Source organism: Lepidochelys kempii, chromosome 6, assembly GCF_965140285.1.
Source record: "Lepidochelys kempii isolate rLepKem1 chromosome 6, rLepKem1.hap1, whole genome shotgun sequence".
Lineage (NCBI taxonomy): Eukaryota > Metazoa > Chordata > Testudines > Cheloniidae > Lepidochelys > Lepidochelys kempii.
Window position 1 is genome coordinate 105,265,678 of NC_136385.1, and position 19,506 is coordinate 105,285,183.

Sequence of the window (19,506 nt, forward strand, 5' to 3'; positions counted from 1 at the left end):
CTACAGCCTTAACAATAAAAGTGTGATGAGTATTAAACATATAATAACAAATCCATGGTTGCTTTTAGGTCTTCATAGTTGTTACTATGGGCACGCAATTTGCAATGAACATTTTATTCAGTGAGTTTAGCCCTTCTTCCTGCTTATAAATCATCTGCAAACAGACAGGAAGGTGGGATTTTTGGTCATGGCGCTAGGCTGAGGCCTCAAGAAATCTGTGCAAGCCACTTAATCTCAGTGCCTCAGTATTGTCCTCTCTAAAATGAGGATAATTAATACTTTCCTCCCACCTCACAGAGTCTGGGTGCGAGCCTGAGCCCGGATTTCTACACAGCAATGAAACAGGCCCACAGCCTGAGCCCTGAGAGCCCGAGCTGGCTTGCATGGGCCAGTCGCGGGTGTCTAGTTGCTGCGTACACTTACCCTGTGAGTCTAAATTCATTGAAGTCTGTGAGGCATTTGGTTACTAATAGTGATGAGCACCACAGAAGAGAAAATCAATAGCAGACTGGGTTTTTTATTAATGTATTCACGCTTCAAACCTGACGTACGTTTTCTGTGAGCATTCTTCAACCTATGGGTTGCTGGACGCAGCAAGTATTCCCTTGTGCGTTCACTATTTCTAACTCCTTACCTGAGCTCAATCACAGGACACAGTTTCTCTTCTCTGAACTAGACAACCCAACTGTTATAACTTACTGTTGTCCAACAAAGATTTAGTTCATTTGTGAAACAAATTTTGGGATTAAAGTAATCTCCTCATGGGCCTCAAATGTATCTTCCACAAACAGGTCTATGAATACATGAAGGTTTGTAAAGAGTGAATGAAAAGACATTGAATATGATGCAAAAGTCTCCTTAGAAGGGGGTCTAAAGGTGCAAATAATTTTTCACCCAGCTCTAGCAGTCCCCATGCTGCATTGTAGCTATCTGGAATTTTCCAATGGGGGAGGGGAGCAGAATTTAGATTATCCTGTGCCAAAAGCAAAAGCATAAGCCTGTGCCACTTGAGCTAATGAAAAATCTCTGTTAAGTGATAGCAGCATGTGGTCTTTGACACACAGATAAGCAGTGTTGATTCCAGTTCATAGAAGGCACTGCTATATGTACCCGAGAAGCTAGCTAGTTCTTCAGAATGTCTCTGAAAAGTGTGCAAGCTTGTTCGGAGATATGGACAACTAACACACTATATCAGATGGCATTAAACTTTAGTTCATTTAATCTTTTTTCTCTTATTTGAACTAGGATAGTTAGGGATGTAAACACTGATTTGGATAAAAACAAGTAATAATAAATAATGGTCATACTGTGGGCAGGATAATTAATAATACTTAGCACTAGAGAAGTTCCTGAGCTAAAGCCGTACGTCAGAACACCCCAGCTTTTGTGTGGTTCAGAATCTGAACCTGCTTCAAATTTCCTATCTGGCCCCCTTCTCTAACAAATCAAGCCAAAATTCCTGATCAAAACACATCTAGCTCTAAACAGATCTAAAACACTGGTCAAAACTTTTTATTTGAGAAACAAATTTTTTTAATTGAAAAAATGCTTTTTTCTGTCAAAATGGTCATCTTCATGGGAAATGTCTGTTTGTGATGACAAAAAAAAAAGATAGTGAGGGTCTGCTGAAAACTCCCAAAATGAAAATTTTTAGCAACACAACCAGAGAAAAATCAGCAAATCAATTGAAAGTCTTCAGTAAAACTGAATTTTTTTTGCCTGACTGGCCAAAATTTTTCTGGTCTCAACAACCAAATGCCAACATTAAAAAAAAAACAAAAACAAAAAACAAAAAAACCCCCACCACTTTTGGGTCTGGGGCTTTTGACAAAAACCTGAAAAATTTCAGTATAACCATGTATAGTGAAATTTTTTGCTGGGAAATAAAGATTTCCTGACTAGCTCTGCTAAATACCCCCAGAATTTGTGTGTGTTTTGAGAAAATCTAGATCTGAATCTTGTTGCCTGGGTCCATCCCTGCGCAGCAATTATACAGCAGGTGGTGAATAAGTACTAATTAACAACTAACCCATTCCTTCACTCAGCTCTTGAGCCTCCTAAGCCATCATAACTAACAAATAAACAACAAACATTTAAACCCCCTTAGGGTCCATTTAAACCCATTTAGGGCCCAATCCTGCAAGACGTTGGGTGCCTTCTACAAGGTACTGGCCATCTTTAGCTTGACTGCAATGGCAGCTGCTCAGCATATCCCATGATCAGAATATTTACAGGATAAATCCAACTTAATAGTAATTATTATAACTTTTAAAGCATCTGATGATGCCATGTGCTTAGCTGCTCCTGAATGGTGCTAAGCTTCCTCTACTCGGACTAAAATGAGAGTTGGAGACATGCAGAACCTTATATGCCTATTTACATGTTGGACTATGATGTCTCCCATGGCAAGTTTATAGCTACACCATTATTTATATACCTGAAGAAGTTTTGTCTTTATTTAAGGAAAAGATCCAAAGCCTACAGAGGAAATTTCCACCCAGAGCCTTTCTCAAAGCAGAGACTGACCTCATGTAACAAAGATGCTCACCAGAATCCAGGCGATTTGGGTGCTGCTTAGATGGCTATCATCCATCACCAACAAATGCTTCATAATAGCCATAAAAGCAAAAAAAGCACATGCAGCACTGCGATTACACCATGCCAAGTGCCAGCATTAGTCATCCCGTGATTTACTGGGTCTTGTTAAGATTTAAGGGTTGCTTTTGTTCTCTTGCTCAAGAAGTGAATGTGCTCAGCCCAGCTCTCTGTATCTGATTGAGAGGGGCCTGAAGAATCCTGAACTCCGAGGGTATTTGAAATCTGTACTTGGCTCTGGATCTGAATTTTGCAAATGTCCCCTCTCTTGCTAAAGTGACAAACCCAAAGCCCAGATCCAAAGCCCCCTGCATGTATTTTAGGATTGGGGATGGGGAACACTAAAATGGGTATCAGGAACCTAATTTTGCAGCTGGAGCCCATCTCTCTTTCTGACCCCAAGGGCTCTGTTCAGCATGACCGTGCCTCCAAGGCTGCAGACTGTACTTCCTATTCAAAGGTGGGGGGTTCTTCCCAGTGAGAGACATCCAAGCAAAGCCAATTACTGCTTTACATGGCCACCCAAGGCCACCTCCTTCACAGGGCCACCCAAGTGCCATACTCACACTGGAAGTGATGCTAGATTCCCCATGGTCCCTACCACCTGACCCTTTCTGCCACCTGAGACCAGGGATGCCTGAACTAGGGACACAGGGAGTGCAGCAGCGCCCCCGGCTTGAAATGGTTTTCATCATATACAGGGTTTTCAGTTTTGTTCAATGGCTTCCAGCACCCCACTATACAAATTGTTCCAATGCCACTGCTGGCTGCATTGCCTCCCAGCTGCTGTAGATAATAGGATACCAATAAAAATGCACCTAGTGATTGACTGCCATCTTTAAAAAATCAAAATAAATCACAAACAAATTCTGCCCTTCTCCACCACCACTCCTGAGCACTGGGAAGAAAGGGGTTAAGTGACCTCTTGCTATGATCATGACACCGATGATACACAATTATGAATTCCATGCCAACAAAATTCATTTTACATTAATATTGACAAGGCATCATTTAAAATAAACAAACACCAAGCAATAAGAGTTGAATGTTGAGCCCTGGGACCACATTCTTGGCTTTTTGACGTTATGAAGCCTCCGTGTTCTGGCAGCAAGTCTGAATGTGGAATTCCTGGAGAATTACATATTAAATCCGCAGGAATATAAAGAGAGGTCACCATGAAGGGTGTTATTATACTGAATACCAAAGGAATTAAGAACGACTGGCCACTTGGGGTAAAGCTTTGTCATCTGGATAAATATTTGATTTTGGCCGCTAAAGAAAGGATACTTTTGTTTCACTTCAGTTCACAGCAGTTATAAACCAAAAAATGTGTTCAACCTTTTAAGTGTGAAGGAACTAAGACTTCTGACTTAATTCTGAACTCATTTGCACTGATGGGAATCAGCAATGACTGGTGAGAGATTTGGATCAGGCCCCTTATTTTGAAAGTGGGGTTGGACTCAAGTTGGAGAGCTTTGGAACTGAAGTTAAACTTGTCCAGGTTTTGGGGGTGTTCAAACTGAGAGGTCTTGTTCAGGTTTAGTATAGGCATTCAGATTCAGAGCCACTTTTCCAGAGTTTAGGAAAGGAGGACTGGAACGGGTTTTTGCTCTGACCCTTTTCTAGTTTAAAATACGTTTGTTTTTAAGAAAATCTCTTTTTAACTTAAACCCCAGAGAGAATTCTGAGTCATGCCAGCAAAAGGCTGTAATAGCTACTCCTACTCACATGATAGCAATATATACATCAGTTACATAAATTCACTCCGGGATGCCTCCTAGCACATACAGCCTCCACAACGGTACAGTTACAGAAAATAATAATCCTTATATACATCACAGTAATATGGAGAAGTTTAGTTAATGTCTGCAAAGTGCACGGAGATCTTTGGATAAAAGGCATGGTGTTGTCAAAAAGGTTTGGTTCTTCATGCACTATGAAATGGGAAAAATCCATACACACATTTTGCAGCTGTATTTAGTTTCTGATTCTACTATTTATTTGGGGATTTTCTGGAAAAATTAATAGATCCATAGAATTTAAGGCCAGAGGGAATGATTAGGATCACCTAGTCTGATCTCCTGCATAACTGCATAGATTTCACCAAGTGGTTTCTACAACAAGAGCATATTTTTTAGAATGATATCCAACCTTGATTTAAACACTTCAAGTGCATTGGTTTTTGGCATTATTTGACTAGCTCTAGTCATTACATGGTTTAATGTGCACATCAGCAAGAATAAACCATGCTAAAATATTGTTGGGCCACACACATCCATCACATCCTATGGTAAGTTGTTCCAATAGTTAATTACTCTCATTATTAAAAATGTGTTTTGTCGAGCTTCAGCTTTCAGCCACTGGAACTTGTTATGCCTGTCTGCTAAATTAAAGAGCCATCTATCAGAAGTCTTTTCCCCACTTACAGAAGGTGATCAAATCAATTCTTAACCTTCTCTTGTTTAAACAAAACAGATTGATCTTATTTAGACTGTTACTATAATTTATAGCATATTCTGCAGACCTCAGATCATTCTTGTAGCTCTTTTCTGAACTCTTTCCAACTTCTGAACATCCGTTTCGAAGTGCGGACACCAGAACTGGACACAGTATTCCAGCTGTGGTCTCTCTAATGCCATAGAGATTCATTTATCCACTCCTCGCCTGTCATTTATCCACTCCTCGCCTGTCAGCCTTTGAGTTATTGTTCTCTAAAAATGGTGATAAAATCTGAACACACTGAAGAGTTGGGCAGCATGTTCTGCTTCTGAAGGCCCACCACTAATAAGTAATATCTCAGCTGAGGTAGCAGGATCCATCCCTGGTGTGGAAGGGAAGGCCCTATGACTGGCTTATACCATCCCAGCAAACACACCCTTGAGTTTAGTATTTGAAACCCAAACTCTGTGAATATAGGGCCAGATTCCTAGGTGGTATAAATAAGTGTTGTTCTATTGACTTTAATGGAGATATACTGACATAAATATGTGAGTATCTGGGCCATTAATTTAATAAAATATCTGAATTCCTTTCTACAGGGTGAAATGATACAATAAAGTGATTAAAAACACACCAAAAACTTACTCATAGTTGCCTTTTTTGGATGCTATATGAAGAGGTAATAACCCATCCTTATTGGCTTTGTTAGCATCGGCACCTTGGGACAAGAGAAACTCCACCACCTTTTCATGTCCATTTTTACAGGCTTCATAAAGAGCAGAGGCACTATCGCTGGCTTGGGTGTTGATATCAGCTCCTAAGAGCACAAAAAACATTGAAGAGCTAAATGGCTAGAATCAGATGTAACATATTTTGGATCAACAGCCCAAGTCTCCATGACTTACCTAAGGTTTCAACTACAAAACTGTCAGTAAGGTCAAGTGATTGCTCATATTTTCCTAGCACTATTTGCTGGGGTGGGGTGAGAATGTGGTCAAGGCAATAAAAGAACAGCTTATGTCTTCTTCACTGTGTTTCTGCTATGAGGTAAATGTTTTCCCCAGTGCTGAGGGACTGAGTGTAACAGGGTATTCCCTGGGGCCAGCCAATCCACCAAGGACAAACCATTGCATATAAGTGGTAATACACTACACAGGAAGAGAGATTAAACAGCAGTACCCACAGGATAATACCCACAAAGGGTGTCTACAGTTAGATTCTGGTCATGAGCCCAGCCCCACCCTCCCCAGCTTCTTTACTATGGTTAAATATGGTTGAGGAGAAATCATGTTATAACATGGCCTTTTCTTGCCTGCATGGACAGAGAAAGTCCCATGTTATATAACCCTGTGTTGAAGAACCATGTTTTAATCCTTGTGCATATATCCAGGCTAAAAGATGATTCTGTAACATGGTAGGGATTTTGCATTTTATTTTATTTTTTGTATTGACTAGCTCTAGTCATTACATGGTTTAATATGCACACCAGCAAGAATAAACCCTGATAAAATATTGTTGGGCCACAACCACGTTGAAATGTAGCTATTTTTGTGGCACAGTTTTAGGACCTGAAAACCTGTGTCAATTTCCAAACTGGGGCTTCGATTGTAATACACAGTGCCACTCTGCCTTCAGGCTGCCTGATCTATGGGTATCTTAAAAGAGAATTACAATCCATTGTTTTTCTGCTTCCCAAACTCTGATAAGAAACAAACAAAAAAAAAGTACAGCCAATCAGTCTTTTGTTTGGCCGTGAAAACTCCCCGCCAAAGAGAACATTTCCCCCCTAGCTGAAACATCTGTGTTTTGTTTGGCAATTTAAAGATACTGTAGCTTGAAACACCAGGAGAATTTCAATGACAAAACACAAAACAGAGCTACTTTCTTAATGAGAAATAAATGAAATCTTTCTTTTTTATTTATGGCAAACATTGCTTATTGTAAAAATACAATTATATTATTACTGAGATTCTCAGCGGGTCTTTTATGGCTGGGAAATATTGGGCACTTTTATTGGACTTTCCTCAAAACTGAACTTTAAGGGAATACTAACATGTAATTGAGTTGAACCACAAATTATATTCAAATCAGTGTTTTAAATCACGATGGAATAACTGGTTAGTTTTCAATGTCGCATAAAGCTGACTTGTGAAAAAAGTGAACTGGAAAGCCAGCAATATCTTTTGTTCTCTATCAGCCATAACTGCAATCTGTATTTTTACAGCCACATATCTTTCTTTAGAGATTTTTCTTATCTTCATTGCAGTTTAGTTCTTATTTCATCAATATATTTCATAGAATCATAGAATATCAGGGTTGGAAGGGACCCCAGAAGGTCATCTAGTCCAACCCCCTGCTCGAAGCAGGACCAATTCCCAGTTAAATCATCCCAGCCAGGGCTTTGTCAAGCCTGACCTTAAAAACCTCTAAGGAAGGAGATTCTACCACCTCCCTAGGTAACGCATTCCAGTGTTTCACCACCCTCTTAGTGAAAAAGTTTTTCCTAATATCCAATCTAAACCTCCCCCACTGCAACTTGAGACCATTACTCCTCGTTCCGTCATCTGCTACCATTGAGAACAGTCTAGAGCCATCCTCTTTGGAACCCCTTTTCAGGTAGTTGAAAGCAGCTATCAAATCCCCCCTCATTCTTCTCTTCTGCAGGCTAAACAATCCCAGCTCCCTCAGCCTCTCCTCATAAGTCATGTGTTCCAGACCCCTAATCATTTTTGTTGCCCTTCGCTGGACTCTATATGCAACATTTCTATATGCTGGGTCTGATTCTCCTTTACTCTAAGGAGGCTGCGCTGCTCTGGCAGTGTAAAGGAGACAGATTAAATTATATTCAGTATAATTATATTTGCATCCACTTTTAAGGTCCTTTTACATGACTAGAGTGGTGTAAGTGGCCTTAGTGTAAATGAGAATCAGGCCCACTCTATCTATCTATACAAACACACTGACACACCACATATTGGCTGATTCCCAGCTGGTGTAAATCAGTGTAGCTCCATTAACTTAAATGCTGCCTCACCAATTTATACCAGCTGAGAATCTTTATTATTTGATAAACTACATAAAATTTGTTGTTTGCACTGGACATTAACGACAGGCTTAAGCATGGTCTCCTTGTATTTGCTGGCCTGTTCACAGCTGAAAGGGGCCGATGTATCATTTCTTTGTAAGGGATGGTGAAGCCAAAGGGTTGGTTTTACATGCATCATGAAGTGCCAGGAATCTGCTCTGGTGCATGTGTAAGAGAGATTTTAAGGTTATGAACCCACCTGAGAAGAAGTGAGCACAAAGACTCATGGGACTACAGGAGAGAGCTGGATTCTAAAAGGCCTTTCTGGGGGGGAAGTAATATGAGATGTGACTTCTTGACTCATTATGAGAATCAAAATATTCTTATTCTTCCTCCGACTGACTAAGAAATATATTCTTCCTGGGCCATATCTTGCTTGTCTTACTCACAACAATAGACATGGTAACTTCAAAGGGACTAACTCCTCACATGAGTAATGAGAGCAGGATTTGGCCTTACCTAGGGACTTTAAAATCCTCCCCCCTCCCTAACACTAATAAATGTATTTAGTGCTTTTCAACTGCAAAGTGATTTGCAAACACCTCCTCATTAATCCTCCTGGCACCCCTATGAGGTGGGAATGGTGAGTATGGTATCGCCTTCTGTAAAATGGGGATAACGAGGTGACCAGCCCCAGCGCAGGTGTACAAGTGTGGAAGGTACCAGAAGTCTTCTCCCCTCTTGCCCCTTGCTAAAGGGTCGGACAAAAATCACATAGATTTCAAAGACTGATCCTTGCCTTCTGGAGCACAAGCCACTTGAAAAGGGATAGGGAGGGAAGGAACCAAGCTAAGGTCCCTCCTACCACCTTGTCAGCCAACAGAGCTGGCTGTCCAAGAAAGGGAGTGTACGCTGCACCCTCCTACAGATGAACAATGCTGCACTTTCTCTGCATGATGTGGAGCTCTAGGAGGCTTTGTGCCCCTCATTGCTCCCACTGGAGACCTGTGGCTCCAAAACTCCTACTCAGGGCTATGGCTGAAAGCTACAATAGAGCCTCAGTGAACTACCCTATGCCACAAGAGGGAGTCCCTTGACCATGGGAAAAAAATATCTTCCCTGTGACCTTCTGAGAGACAAGGTGGATGAGGTAATATCTATTTATTTCACTTCAGAAGTTGGTCCAATAAAAGATATTCCCTCACTGACATTGTCTCTGTAATATCCTGACATAGGTACAACAGCATTGCATACTGTGAACCTTCAACATTATGGAAAACAGGACAAAGTGATATAATATTTGAGGAGAACTAGCTTTGCTCAAGTCATATCTTACCGAATGTTCATGAGCAGACCGTGCTTGGCTAACATTTAACTCTGATCTTATTCTTATCTTTCCCTGTCTGTGACCTATTCTTCTGTCCCTGAATTTTTATGATACACATGTACAGTGAGAGTCACAAAAATTTTTGTGTTATCATTGCCGCACAAAGTAAGGGCACCAAATTGCTTCTAAACCGAGTGTCCATTGATACTGAAGAAACACAATCATTGTGCACCTGTATTCTAACCAGCAGCACCCCCTTCTCACCCATGTGGACTGTTCTTGCTAGAAGCTTCCATGGGAGCAACAGGTGTTCACCACCTCTGAAAACTAGGTCTCATCTCCAGTTGGCTACTGAAAAACTGAGCCAACCAAAATTAGTGGATACTTTTGAATATTTAGGCCATAATATATAAAGCAAATGAACAGCACCACTGTACTCACCACACTTGGCAAGGTATCTCAAAGCATCTAACTGCCCACCCTCGGCAGCCACAAATAAAGAGGTGATCCCATAGGTGTTCTTGCTTTCAATCTTGGCTCCCCCTTTGATCAGGATATCAATTATTTCTATGTCATTCCGGGAGACAGCCTCATGGAGAGCAGTCCATCCCCGATTGCATCGGTGGTTTGCATCAGCATTGTACTGCACCAGCATCCTTACAGCTTCGACGTTTTTGCGTTCACAGGCTGTTTCAACAAAAAGCAGGTCATTTAGGCCAAACTTTTCAAGAGGCCACTAACTCTGGGTGCCACAGTTCTGGGTGCCCCATTACAACATGCTAGAACCTGAGGTACCTAGAATCACAGGCACAGGTGCCGGCTTCTTCTTTGCCCCGGGAATACTCAACCCCTGCTCTGTCCCTGATCCCACTCCCACCCCTGATCCCACCCCTTCCCTCAAGCCCCCATCCCCACCCTGCCTCTTCCTGCCCCTGCTCCACCCCTGCCCTGCTTCTTCCCACTCAGTTCCACCCCCAACTTTCCTTTTGTAAAAAGCTTTAATCAAGCGTGTCCCATTCCCGCTCTTCCCCCTCCCTCCCAGCACCTCCTGCATGCTGTGGAACAGCTGATCCATGGTGGGTAGAGGCACTGGGAGGGAGGGGGAGGAGTTGATCGGTGGGGCTGCCGGCAGCCAGGAGGTGCTGGGGGGGAGGAGGAGCTGGCTGGGGGGAGGGGGAGAGGTCTTGGGGTAAGACTGAGTCTTGCTGAGAAGATATGACTGTCTCTTTAAGGCACCAGGAGCCTTGTAATGAAGGGTGGGGCAATGCTCCTTTCTCTCCCAATCAAGCCTCCAACCAGTCAAAATAAAACCCTTGGAGAAGGGCATCACATAAGGCATCACATAAGGAAAGATTGTTCTGCTAGTAAGCCTTCAACCCTTACTCACAGAAGGAGCAGGAGTGACCTGGGTTCTCCTTGTGAGGCCTTGGAAGAGAAGTGAGAAATGCCTCCAGCCAGGAGGAGCACTGGGAAGAAATCTGTTGGTTATCAAAGTTTGAGTTTAAGATCATTTTGACTTTGAAAGACTTTGGCAGCCATGCCCAGTGGAGCTGGTGATAAGAAAGTTAAAGGGACCCACCAAGAAATAGGTAATATGCTGCCTGGGTAATACACTGCCACCTGTGAGCAAGCAGATTTTGTGCTGAGACTAGTAAATTTTCGTAACAGTTTTCTAAGGCTGGGTGTGCTTCCATATGCTATGTTTTGTCCCATCTTTTATATTTACTGAAAAGTGAAACAGTCCCTTAAATCTGGTAGCCTATTTTGGGCCAGATTTTCAAAATCCAGTGTCAAGCTGGGTCTCCATAAATCCAGGCACTCAAAGAGAGTGGCCACTTTGTAAAATCTGGGCCTATACGTTTAAGACTAGGCTAGTCAGAGCACTAGAGTGAGTCCCATGGGCACTAGACAGAGCACTACAAAATGTACCATGGGGAACCATCCATTCACAAGGAGATGGACCTGATGACCTAAGAGAACTTCTCCTTCTCCAAACTCTGATTCCATGGATTTTGTGTGGCTTTGCTGAATAAAGTGTGCTCAACACAAAGCAACAATGTAGCGTACCCAGGATACCTTATAGCATTTTTTCATATTAGCATACATCTGTTGTAGTAAATACTGTACATTTGTGCCTGTGCCCACACTATAAGTGAACGACTGACGTGTTCTCAATTATTTTTGTTCTGATATCTAATAGGTGCTTTGAATTTTGAATTTAAAAAACACATACATACTCATATAGAAACAACATGGGCTTGATCTTTGGAGGTGCTGAACACCTGCCACTTCAGCTGAAATCTAGGGGGCTCAGCACCTCTGAAAATCAGGCCATTTACCTTTATAGAGTGGAGTCTCCCTGGACTTGTTTGTAATATCAGGTTCAGCCCCGGCTTGCAGCAAAGAAAGTAGGCAGTCCAGGTTTCCCCTGCTTGTTGCTATGTACAGCGGTGTCTCTTCCTGAAGCGTACGCTGATCAATGGTTCCAGGGTATGCTAATGAGATGTCATTGTTCCATAGTTAGTAAGGCATATAGCATATGTTGTCTAACTGAAACGAAGAACTCTGTTGCTAAACATTTTGGGGCAGGGATGAGCTAAGTATACTTGGTCCTGTCTCAGTGTGGGGAGGATGGACTAGGTGACTTGAGGCCCTTCCAGCTCTACATTCCTATGATGATTTCAAACATGACACACCAAATGCTAAGAAATTACCCAAGAGATGGCTTTGCCATGCCATCCAGACCAGATTCCACTATTCTCTGCAACACCACCCAAAACTCTCTGATAAGAAAGATTCTTTAAAAGAGGAAAATAAAATCACGACATTACATATCACTCCATATATTAACGCTGCAGTAAATATGGCATTAGAAATCAATGCTGCGCTAAAAAAATGCATGAATGAGTTTGCTGACACATTAAAGTGCTTTCATCTATACAGCTGGCCTGGATTTAGACAGTCATAACAATACATGCTGGCTAACACTCAGCCTTAGAGGTGATGCATTTTCTGGTTATCAGTAAGAGGCACCTTATCTCACTGATGGAGAAATTAACCAGCATGTTAGCAACGGATCTGAAGCAGAACACAACAGCCAAGCCCCTCGAAGTGCAGATCAAGTACAGATGAGGATTCAAAGTTGAGGACTCGGGGCTGGGCCTGCCTGTATCATGGGATAAAGTGAAACACCAAATCTGAACAATCCTGAGCTTTGGGGGAAGTTTGGCTATGAAGCCAAATCTGGATGTAAATTCAGGCCCCTCTCTAGACCATCATCTCTGGTGGGGTAATCCAGGACCCAAAGGGGTGGAAAATTTACCATGTTACTGCACAGAGTGTCTGCAGTCCAGCTTCTCTCACTGAGGGGCTCATAACCAATCAGCACAAGCGGCAAAGGTGACTGGCACGGGATAGGAGCAAGATGTGGCCAACGTATTCCCTGAGAACAGGATGACTCAGTGCGGCCCTTGGGCATACTCTGCTGGTGAGGCTCCAGTGAAGTCCGAGCCACAATGTAAAGCTGCCATGCCCCAGTGGAAAGCCTGGGGAAGGGTGATGATGCTGTCTTCAGCGGGAGGGGAGGCAGAGGATGGGAGTCTGCATGAGGATCAGAAAGGTGCAACTTGTATCTGCCAGTGCTGGCGGTGCCATTTATTGGATGAAATAGAAATAAACCGGAAGGGTTAGAGCATAAGCCAGTGCACCCCAGAGCAGTGCTCCTACTGACCATCGGTATGTAGCATGCCCTTTGACTTGACATCTTGGAGCATAGTGTTTAGATCCATGTGTTGTGATACCCAAAATCTGTGCTCTGCATTTTCTTTTTCGAGGCACTTTAACCCTTCAAAATCCTTCAGGGTCCCTCCCCTCACCCCAAATAAACAAAGTCAAAGTAGGTTGAGAACATCCTGTAGATTGACTATAAAATAGGTTAGAGAATAATAGGTCGGACACTAAATTAGGTTAAAATGTTAGAAATGTAGGTTGACTATAGCAACTGGTGATTCAAAAAGCAATTGAGCAACTGTTCTCCAATGGGAACTTGAAACCAAAAGTAAACCAGTAGCCCCATTATTAACTATTAGCAAACAGAGGCCAGGCCAGATCTTGAGCTGGAGTATATTGGTGTAGTTCCTCTGACTTCTCTGGAATTACATTGATTTACACCAGCTCAGGATCTAGACCACTATTTTATACCCTAAGAAACCAGATAATATGGGGCAAGCCTACATCAACCCAGAATAGCGACAGATATCAATCAGCACTTAAGATCTTAACTGTTGTTTATTATGTACAGACTGCAAGCTGCTTATTCAAATAGGTGAAATTCATACACATGTACAAAGCTTGAGTAAAGGGTCTTTTAGCTAGGAACTGAACAAAGGTTGGTGCGATGTATTAAAACTCTGTTAAAATTGTAGCTTGTCACTTTAAATTTCAGGATTTTTCCTGATCCTGCTTGCAGTCTGTAGGAAAGTGTGTGATCTGGGCCTAGCAGCACTCAGTCTGCAGCCAGCTAGCCTACAGTCAGGTGGAGTGAGCTGTGCCTCTCTGTTTCAGGGAGCAGCCTGCTTTGTCCCCCTGTGGTTTTAGGTTCTTGTGTGTTATCTAAGAAATAAAGTAGTGTTACAAGTACAACCTTTCAGCAAGAGTATTAATCTGTCTCTGTGTGTATGCCGTGAACAGAACATGGGAGTGGTTATATTTTCTTCTTTTTGGCTGATATTTTTAGTTTTTCTTCCATTTGTAATCAGCTGTTTTTATTTTACTAACCTCTTTGCAACACTTTCAGGCAGCCTGCTTGGCCATAGTAGGCAGCTTCGTGCAGTGGTAGCCAACCATCCTTGTTAGGTTCGGAAAGGTTCTTCCCTGATTTCATCATATTGAGCAAGGCACTTTCATCTCCTTCCTTGATTGCTTCCACTACAGGATCCAGCTCTCTTTAAAACAATGTTGAAAACCAATGACATTTTGCAGCATTACAGTAAAGCTTTTTTTTTTTTTTTAAACCAAGACGGTTTAAAGCCTAGAGCCCACATATGCAAACTAAAATGGCAAGATTTTGGTGGCTCTGGGGTGCACTGGCTGCAATGGACACTAGCTCTATAGTACTATGTGATTGTACTCCCATGTACTGCTTTCCTCTAAAAGGTAACTCGGGATGGTCAAACCTGTCCAGAAACCTCTTCCCAATGCTTTGCTCCAAACTCACACCTAACCTGCACCAAACTTTCTGAGGTTTGCACAAGTTTGCTTAATTGTGTAAAAGAAATGAGCCCAGAAGTAGAAACGCTGAAATACCATGAGGGATTGTTCTTGTGGAAAGCAGAAAGTGCTGGGAACCTCACAAGAGAGCCTCTTCTGAGAAGACAGCTGGTCCAGTTTCTAAGAAGTCAGCAATGTAGTTCAGATCAATACCTGAACCTTTGTGTAAAGATCTGAAATCACGTCCATTGAGTTAAGGAGGGGAAGAGAAAAGCTGTCCACCCCAATGAAACTCCAAACACAACACAGTAAGGACTAGGTATTAAAAAATGCTCAGTTTCCACTTAGGCACCAAAATAAGTGGCCAGATTTTCCGAATGTTGAGTTCCTTTGAAAATCTGTCTGTAGGAATCACAATGGGAGCTGCTGAATGCAGAACAGTTGTGAAAAACCGGTCCTTTTTAAAATATTTATATGGTATCTGAGCTCTTGAAAATCTGCCCCTTAGCTCTTTAGAAAATCCCTAAAGGCACCTTCCTGAAAACCCCTCACCCAGGTGAGTAGTCTTCATTCCCATGAGTTGTTCTTTGAATAAAAACTACTGGTGTCAGTAAGGGGTTTGCTGGACCAGGCCCTAGATGCACTAGCCAAGCAGACTCCACTGCAGCACAGAAAGTTTAATGAGTGTCTCATTGGAGCCCTTGTGTGATTGCCTGCAGCACAGCTGGTCAGTATAAAAGAATAGGTTTCAGAGTAGCAGCCATGTTAGTCTGTATTCGCAAAAAGAAAAGGAGTACTTGTGGCACCTTAGAGACTAACCAATTTATTTGAGCATAAGCTTTCGTGAGCTACAGCTCACTTCATCGGATGCATACTGTGGAAAGTACAGAAGATGTTTTTATAGACCATGAAAAAATGGGTGTTTATCACTACAAAAGGTTTTCTCTTCCTCCCACCCCCAGACATTCTTGTTAAACCCTGGATTTGTGCTGGAAATGGCCCACCTTGATTATCATACACATTGTAAGGAGAGTGATCACTTTTGATAAGCTATTACCAGCAGGAGAGTGGGGTGTGGGGGGAAAGAAAACCTTTTGTAGTGATAAACACCCATTTTTTCATGGTCTGTGTGTATAAAAACATCTTCTGTACTTTCCACAGTATGCATCCGAAGAAGTGAGCTGTAGCTCACGAAAGCTTATGCTCAGATAAATTGCTTAGTCTCTAAGGTGCCACAAGTACTCCTTTTCTTTTTATAAAAGAATAAACACTCTGCTGCTTGGTTTCTGTCAGAAACAGGACAACTTCTGCAGCAGGAGCAGGAAGGAAGCGGGCAGTTTTAAAAAAAACCCTGAATCTTGTGAACTGCTCAGACTAGTTACTGCATCTCTAAGGCAGGTAGCAGGCGGCTGAATTCCAACTGCAAGAGCGATTCGGGATGGGGTCTATTCTGAGTAGTCCAGAGCAGGTGGGCTGGAGCACAAATGGTACAGGAACCATCTTCTCTTCCCAGCACCCCATTCAGGCCCCAGGCAGAATGATGCTACTGGCTCTCCCTGAGCATATGGGGGTTCGTAAGGGCATGGCCAGATTAACTGGGGGTGTGATCAAGGCTCCCACACATACACATACCCAGTCACATTCCTGCTAGCACCCACAAGCAGGTAGGCAGGGTAATTTAGGTTGCCTCTTTCTGCAGTGAGTGCTCAGTGCACTCTCCTCAACACATCCTCACAGGCATTGTGACATGCAAACACCATGCAGGTGGTCTCACTCCCCCCAGCACTTTCACGGGAGTATGGGCACAGTTTGGTCCCCTCCCCCTGCTACATCTTCCCTGTCTGATCTCTCTATCTAACCTATCCAGCAGTTTTCCCCAACAGTACCTGTACTCAGCCAAGCACGATTACTCTCTTTCACAAGGAAGAAGTCCAGCCTGCAATGGCAGCTTCCCCCTTAGGGTCAGAGCCACAGCCCGCGAGGAGGAACACCACGGCCCCTCTTGAGAGCATGGGAGAGGACATGTACCCTTGCACATAGGAGCCCTGTACAGTGAACAGATGAGGCTCAAGCTGTCCTGAACACATTGACCAAGCGCATTGATAAGGATCAGGCTTCTTCACTCAGATTTGATGCCCTTTGACATGTTTATGTTCCTGTTTCCCAGGCTCGAACTCTGAACTTCATGATGCAGTTAAAAATAACACCCGCCTGATTCCGTTGTGATTGCGACATGGAAGCCAGTGTGTATAAATAAACCACAACACACACATCCCTTTTCCTCTCTCCCCTGTCATCTCACAGATGTCTAGGGACCCACAGAAGCCTGCACAGTAGAGTGCGGGGAGCCGTAGGGCTGAATAGCCCAGGAGTGACTGAGTGTGTGTAGAGGGCTCGGGAGCGGGCAGGAGAGGGCAGGTAGGGTGGACAAGGGAGGAAATGAATACGATTCCCTCAGGCAGTACTATGCATTCCTCCCAACACACATAACGCCACAACCCCCGCCACCCAAAAGCCTCCAGCTGGCGAGTGAGGGCAGACAGACAACAAGGCTAATTTGGAGCAAGACACAGCGAGACGGAGACACTTACACAGGCTGGGGGGTGATGAACAGGCTGCCGTTGTACCTTCGTCTGACCCCCCAAGATGACCCTGGAGCTTGGCCTCCGGACTGGGCTGCCAACCTGGAGTAGCGATGGCACGAATGAAATAAAGAGAAATACTCTGCATATGAGAAGCAGGTCATTTTCAGGCCCCTTAATAAAGGCAGGAGCCAAAAGAGACACACAGAGAGAAGGAGCCTGCCGCCGGGGCTTTGAATGAAAGCAGATGGCCACGGCTTGCTCTGTGCAGAACTCAGCTGCTCTCTCAGCTCTGAATTATTTTTGGCCCACTGAGGAAGTGTCAGGGGATTTGAATGACCATATAAGACAACAATGAGGTTAACCCCCCCACACTACACAGGAGGAAGATACAGAGCTAGATGACATTCTTCACCTCAAGGAAAGGAGGATCTGAGAGCACAGTCAGATGAGGAAGCCTGGTGAGGGGCTGAAATAGGGTCATTAGCACTGTGCATTCAGCAACGGGCCTCATGCTGGACCTTACCCTACCAAGGTCCAAGGCCAGCTAAAGACCTGGGGCCACAAACCTTCATGCAGGCTCCCATACCTGCCTAGTAATAGGGTGGGCAGGCTGTGCCCTTGCAGAGCATAGGAGCTCTAAACTGCTGAGCTCAGGCAGAGGTGGGAGAGCATCAGTCAGTGTGCAAAGCAGCAGATGGTGTCCTGTGCTAAAATCAGCAGGAGGCAAGGGACCCTTCGGAGTGCAGGGCCAAAGCTGACAGATCTGCCCTGAAGCTGCCCCATATCAGATCCCCACTTCAGACACTAAGCAACATGACCAAGCCACACAACAGGTCTTATATCAGGCGCCGTACAGAAGTACCTCCACCAGATCGTGTAACACTACAACAATCACAGTGGGTACAATCCTGGCCCCATTTAAATGAATGGAAATTTTGCCAGGATTTCACTCTGTGTATATAAAACACCCATGACACCCATCACATTGTTTGGGGGCCTGTAATAAATGTGGCGTCATAAGATTACAATTACAGCTGTCAAAAATACACAAAATATATACAAATTGTTGTTCTTTTGCAGGGTTTGAAACACACCTTTTATTTTTTGATTATTTGGATTTTTTTAATGACCTTTTCCATCTTTTTTGAGAATTTTTCATTTTTAAAAATGAAAATCACAAATGTTTGCTTTTTAAAACAGCAGGTTCCTGTAACCCAGTGGGCTGCTTAGGCATTGGCCCCGAGTGCGACATTGTGTGGTAAGAGGGGTCTGCCTAGACGTGGAGTTACTCGGGTGCACCTGGGGGTACATGAGCTCAGAATTTGTGCCGAAGTAAACAAAAGCAATACGTTTGTGACATCTCAGTCGTGTTTACAGCCGTGTGTTTTATATACGTAGTTTGGTTCTTTTGTGTGTGTGTGGGGGGGGAAATCAGAACCATTCCACATTTTTTCATAAAAATTTTGCAAGCCTCACCTGACTAGAACTAACTCAGGAAAGCACTCTGCTCCCTGCGGCGTGATGAGGCTGCCACCTGAGTGAGGTCTCTTTAGGTAAGAAAAGGTTGCAGGACTGGTCCAGTGTTTTGCAAAGATCCACAACTTTTAGCCGACATTCGGGCCCGAGTTCTAATCTAATTGACAATGGTGTCAGGCCAGAGTAATGCCACTGACTCCAGTGGACCTACCCCAGTGGCAATGAGATCAGAAGTTGACCACTGTAAATTAATTACAAACTGGTCTGTTAAACGCGTTTCCGTGCTGGTCTATAAACCTGTTTAGAAAGCCATTTTCCACTGTGGGCTTTGTGACAGCTCCAGCCACTCACACACTCACCTGTGCCAAGGATAAATCTGGTTTGGTGGGTTATGAGAGCAAGGACGAGTCAACGTAGGTGGCTCTCCGGGGGCTGTCATGACCGATTTCTGATGACTCTGGGCAGCTGACTGACCTGAGGGATCTTCTGTCAAGCTCTGTTCTATGGCCAGCTGAATAAGCTCGTCTTCACTCATGCTACTGTACAGACTGTACTCTTCATGACCTATTGTTTTTCTCTGGGTGTTTGTTGTGGCCGTGATCTTTGTAGCCATCCTCTGCTTGCCTAGTACCAGGGGATAAGAAGAAACTGTAAAAATCAAAATCTTGAAAATGTGCAAGTGACGTTCAACCATTTTGTGTCCAGGGTCAGATCTGCCCCTTGACTTATACTGACCAGAGTCCTTAGCATATTTTCAGTCGAGGAGAAAACACATTTTAATGAATCCACTAGAAGCAACATTTAAATTTAATGGGCTTGATTTCTTTTTTTCTCTTTTAGCCCTCTTATAA

At 43.4% G+C, this 19,506-nt stretch overlaps 1 protein-coding gene across 1 annotated transcript in view; it reads right to left on the reverse strand.

Annotated features, from left to right (window-relative positions):
* The window catches only part of ASB2 (ankyrin repeat and SOCS box containing 2), a 32,090-nt gene extending 12,822 nt beyond the window's left edge, over positions 1–19,268 (reverse strand). Inside the window, exons 1-6 of the mRNA XM_073350707.2 lie at positions 19,015–19,268; positions 17,186–17,278; positions 14,163–14,329; positions 11,726–11,881; positions 9,828–10,073; positions 5,680–5,851 (exon numbers count right to left, since the gene is read on the reverse strand). Of these exons, the coding sequence (XP_073206808.1) occupies positions 5,680–5,851; positions 9,828–10,073; positions 11,726–11,881; positions 14,163–14,329; positions 17,186–17,278; positions 19,015–19,268 (1,088 nt within the window). The remainder of the gene's footprint in view (positions 1–5,679; positions 5,852–9,827; positions 10,074–11,725; positions 11,882–14,162; positions 14,330–17,185; positions 17,279–19,014) is intronic.
* Between the last annotated feature and the right edge of the window lie 238 nt (positions 19,269–19,506).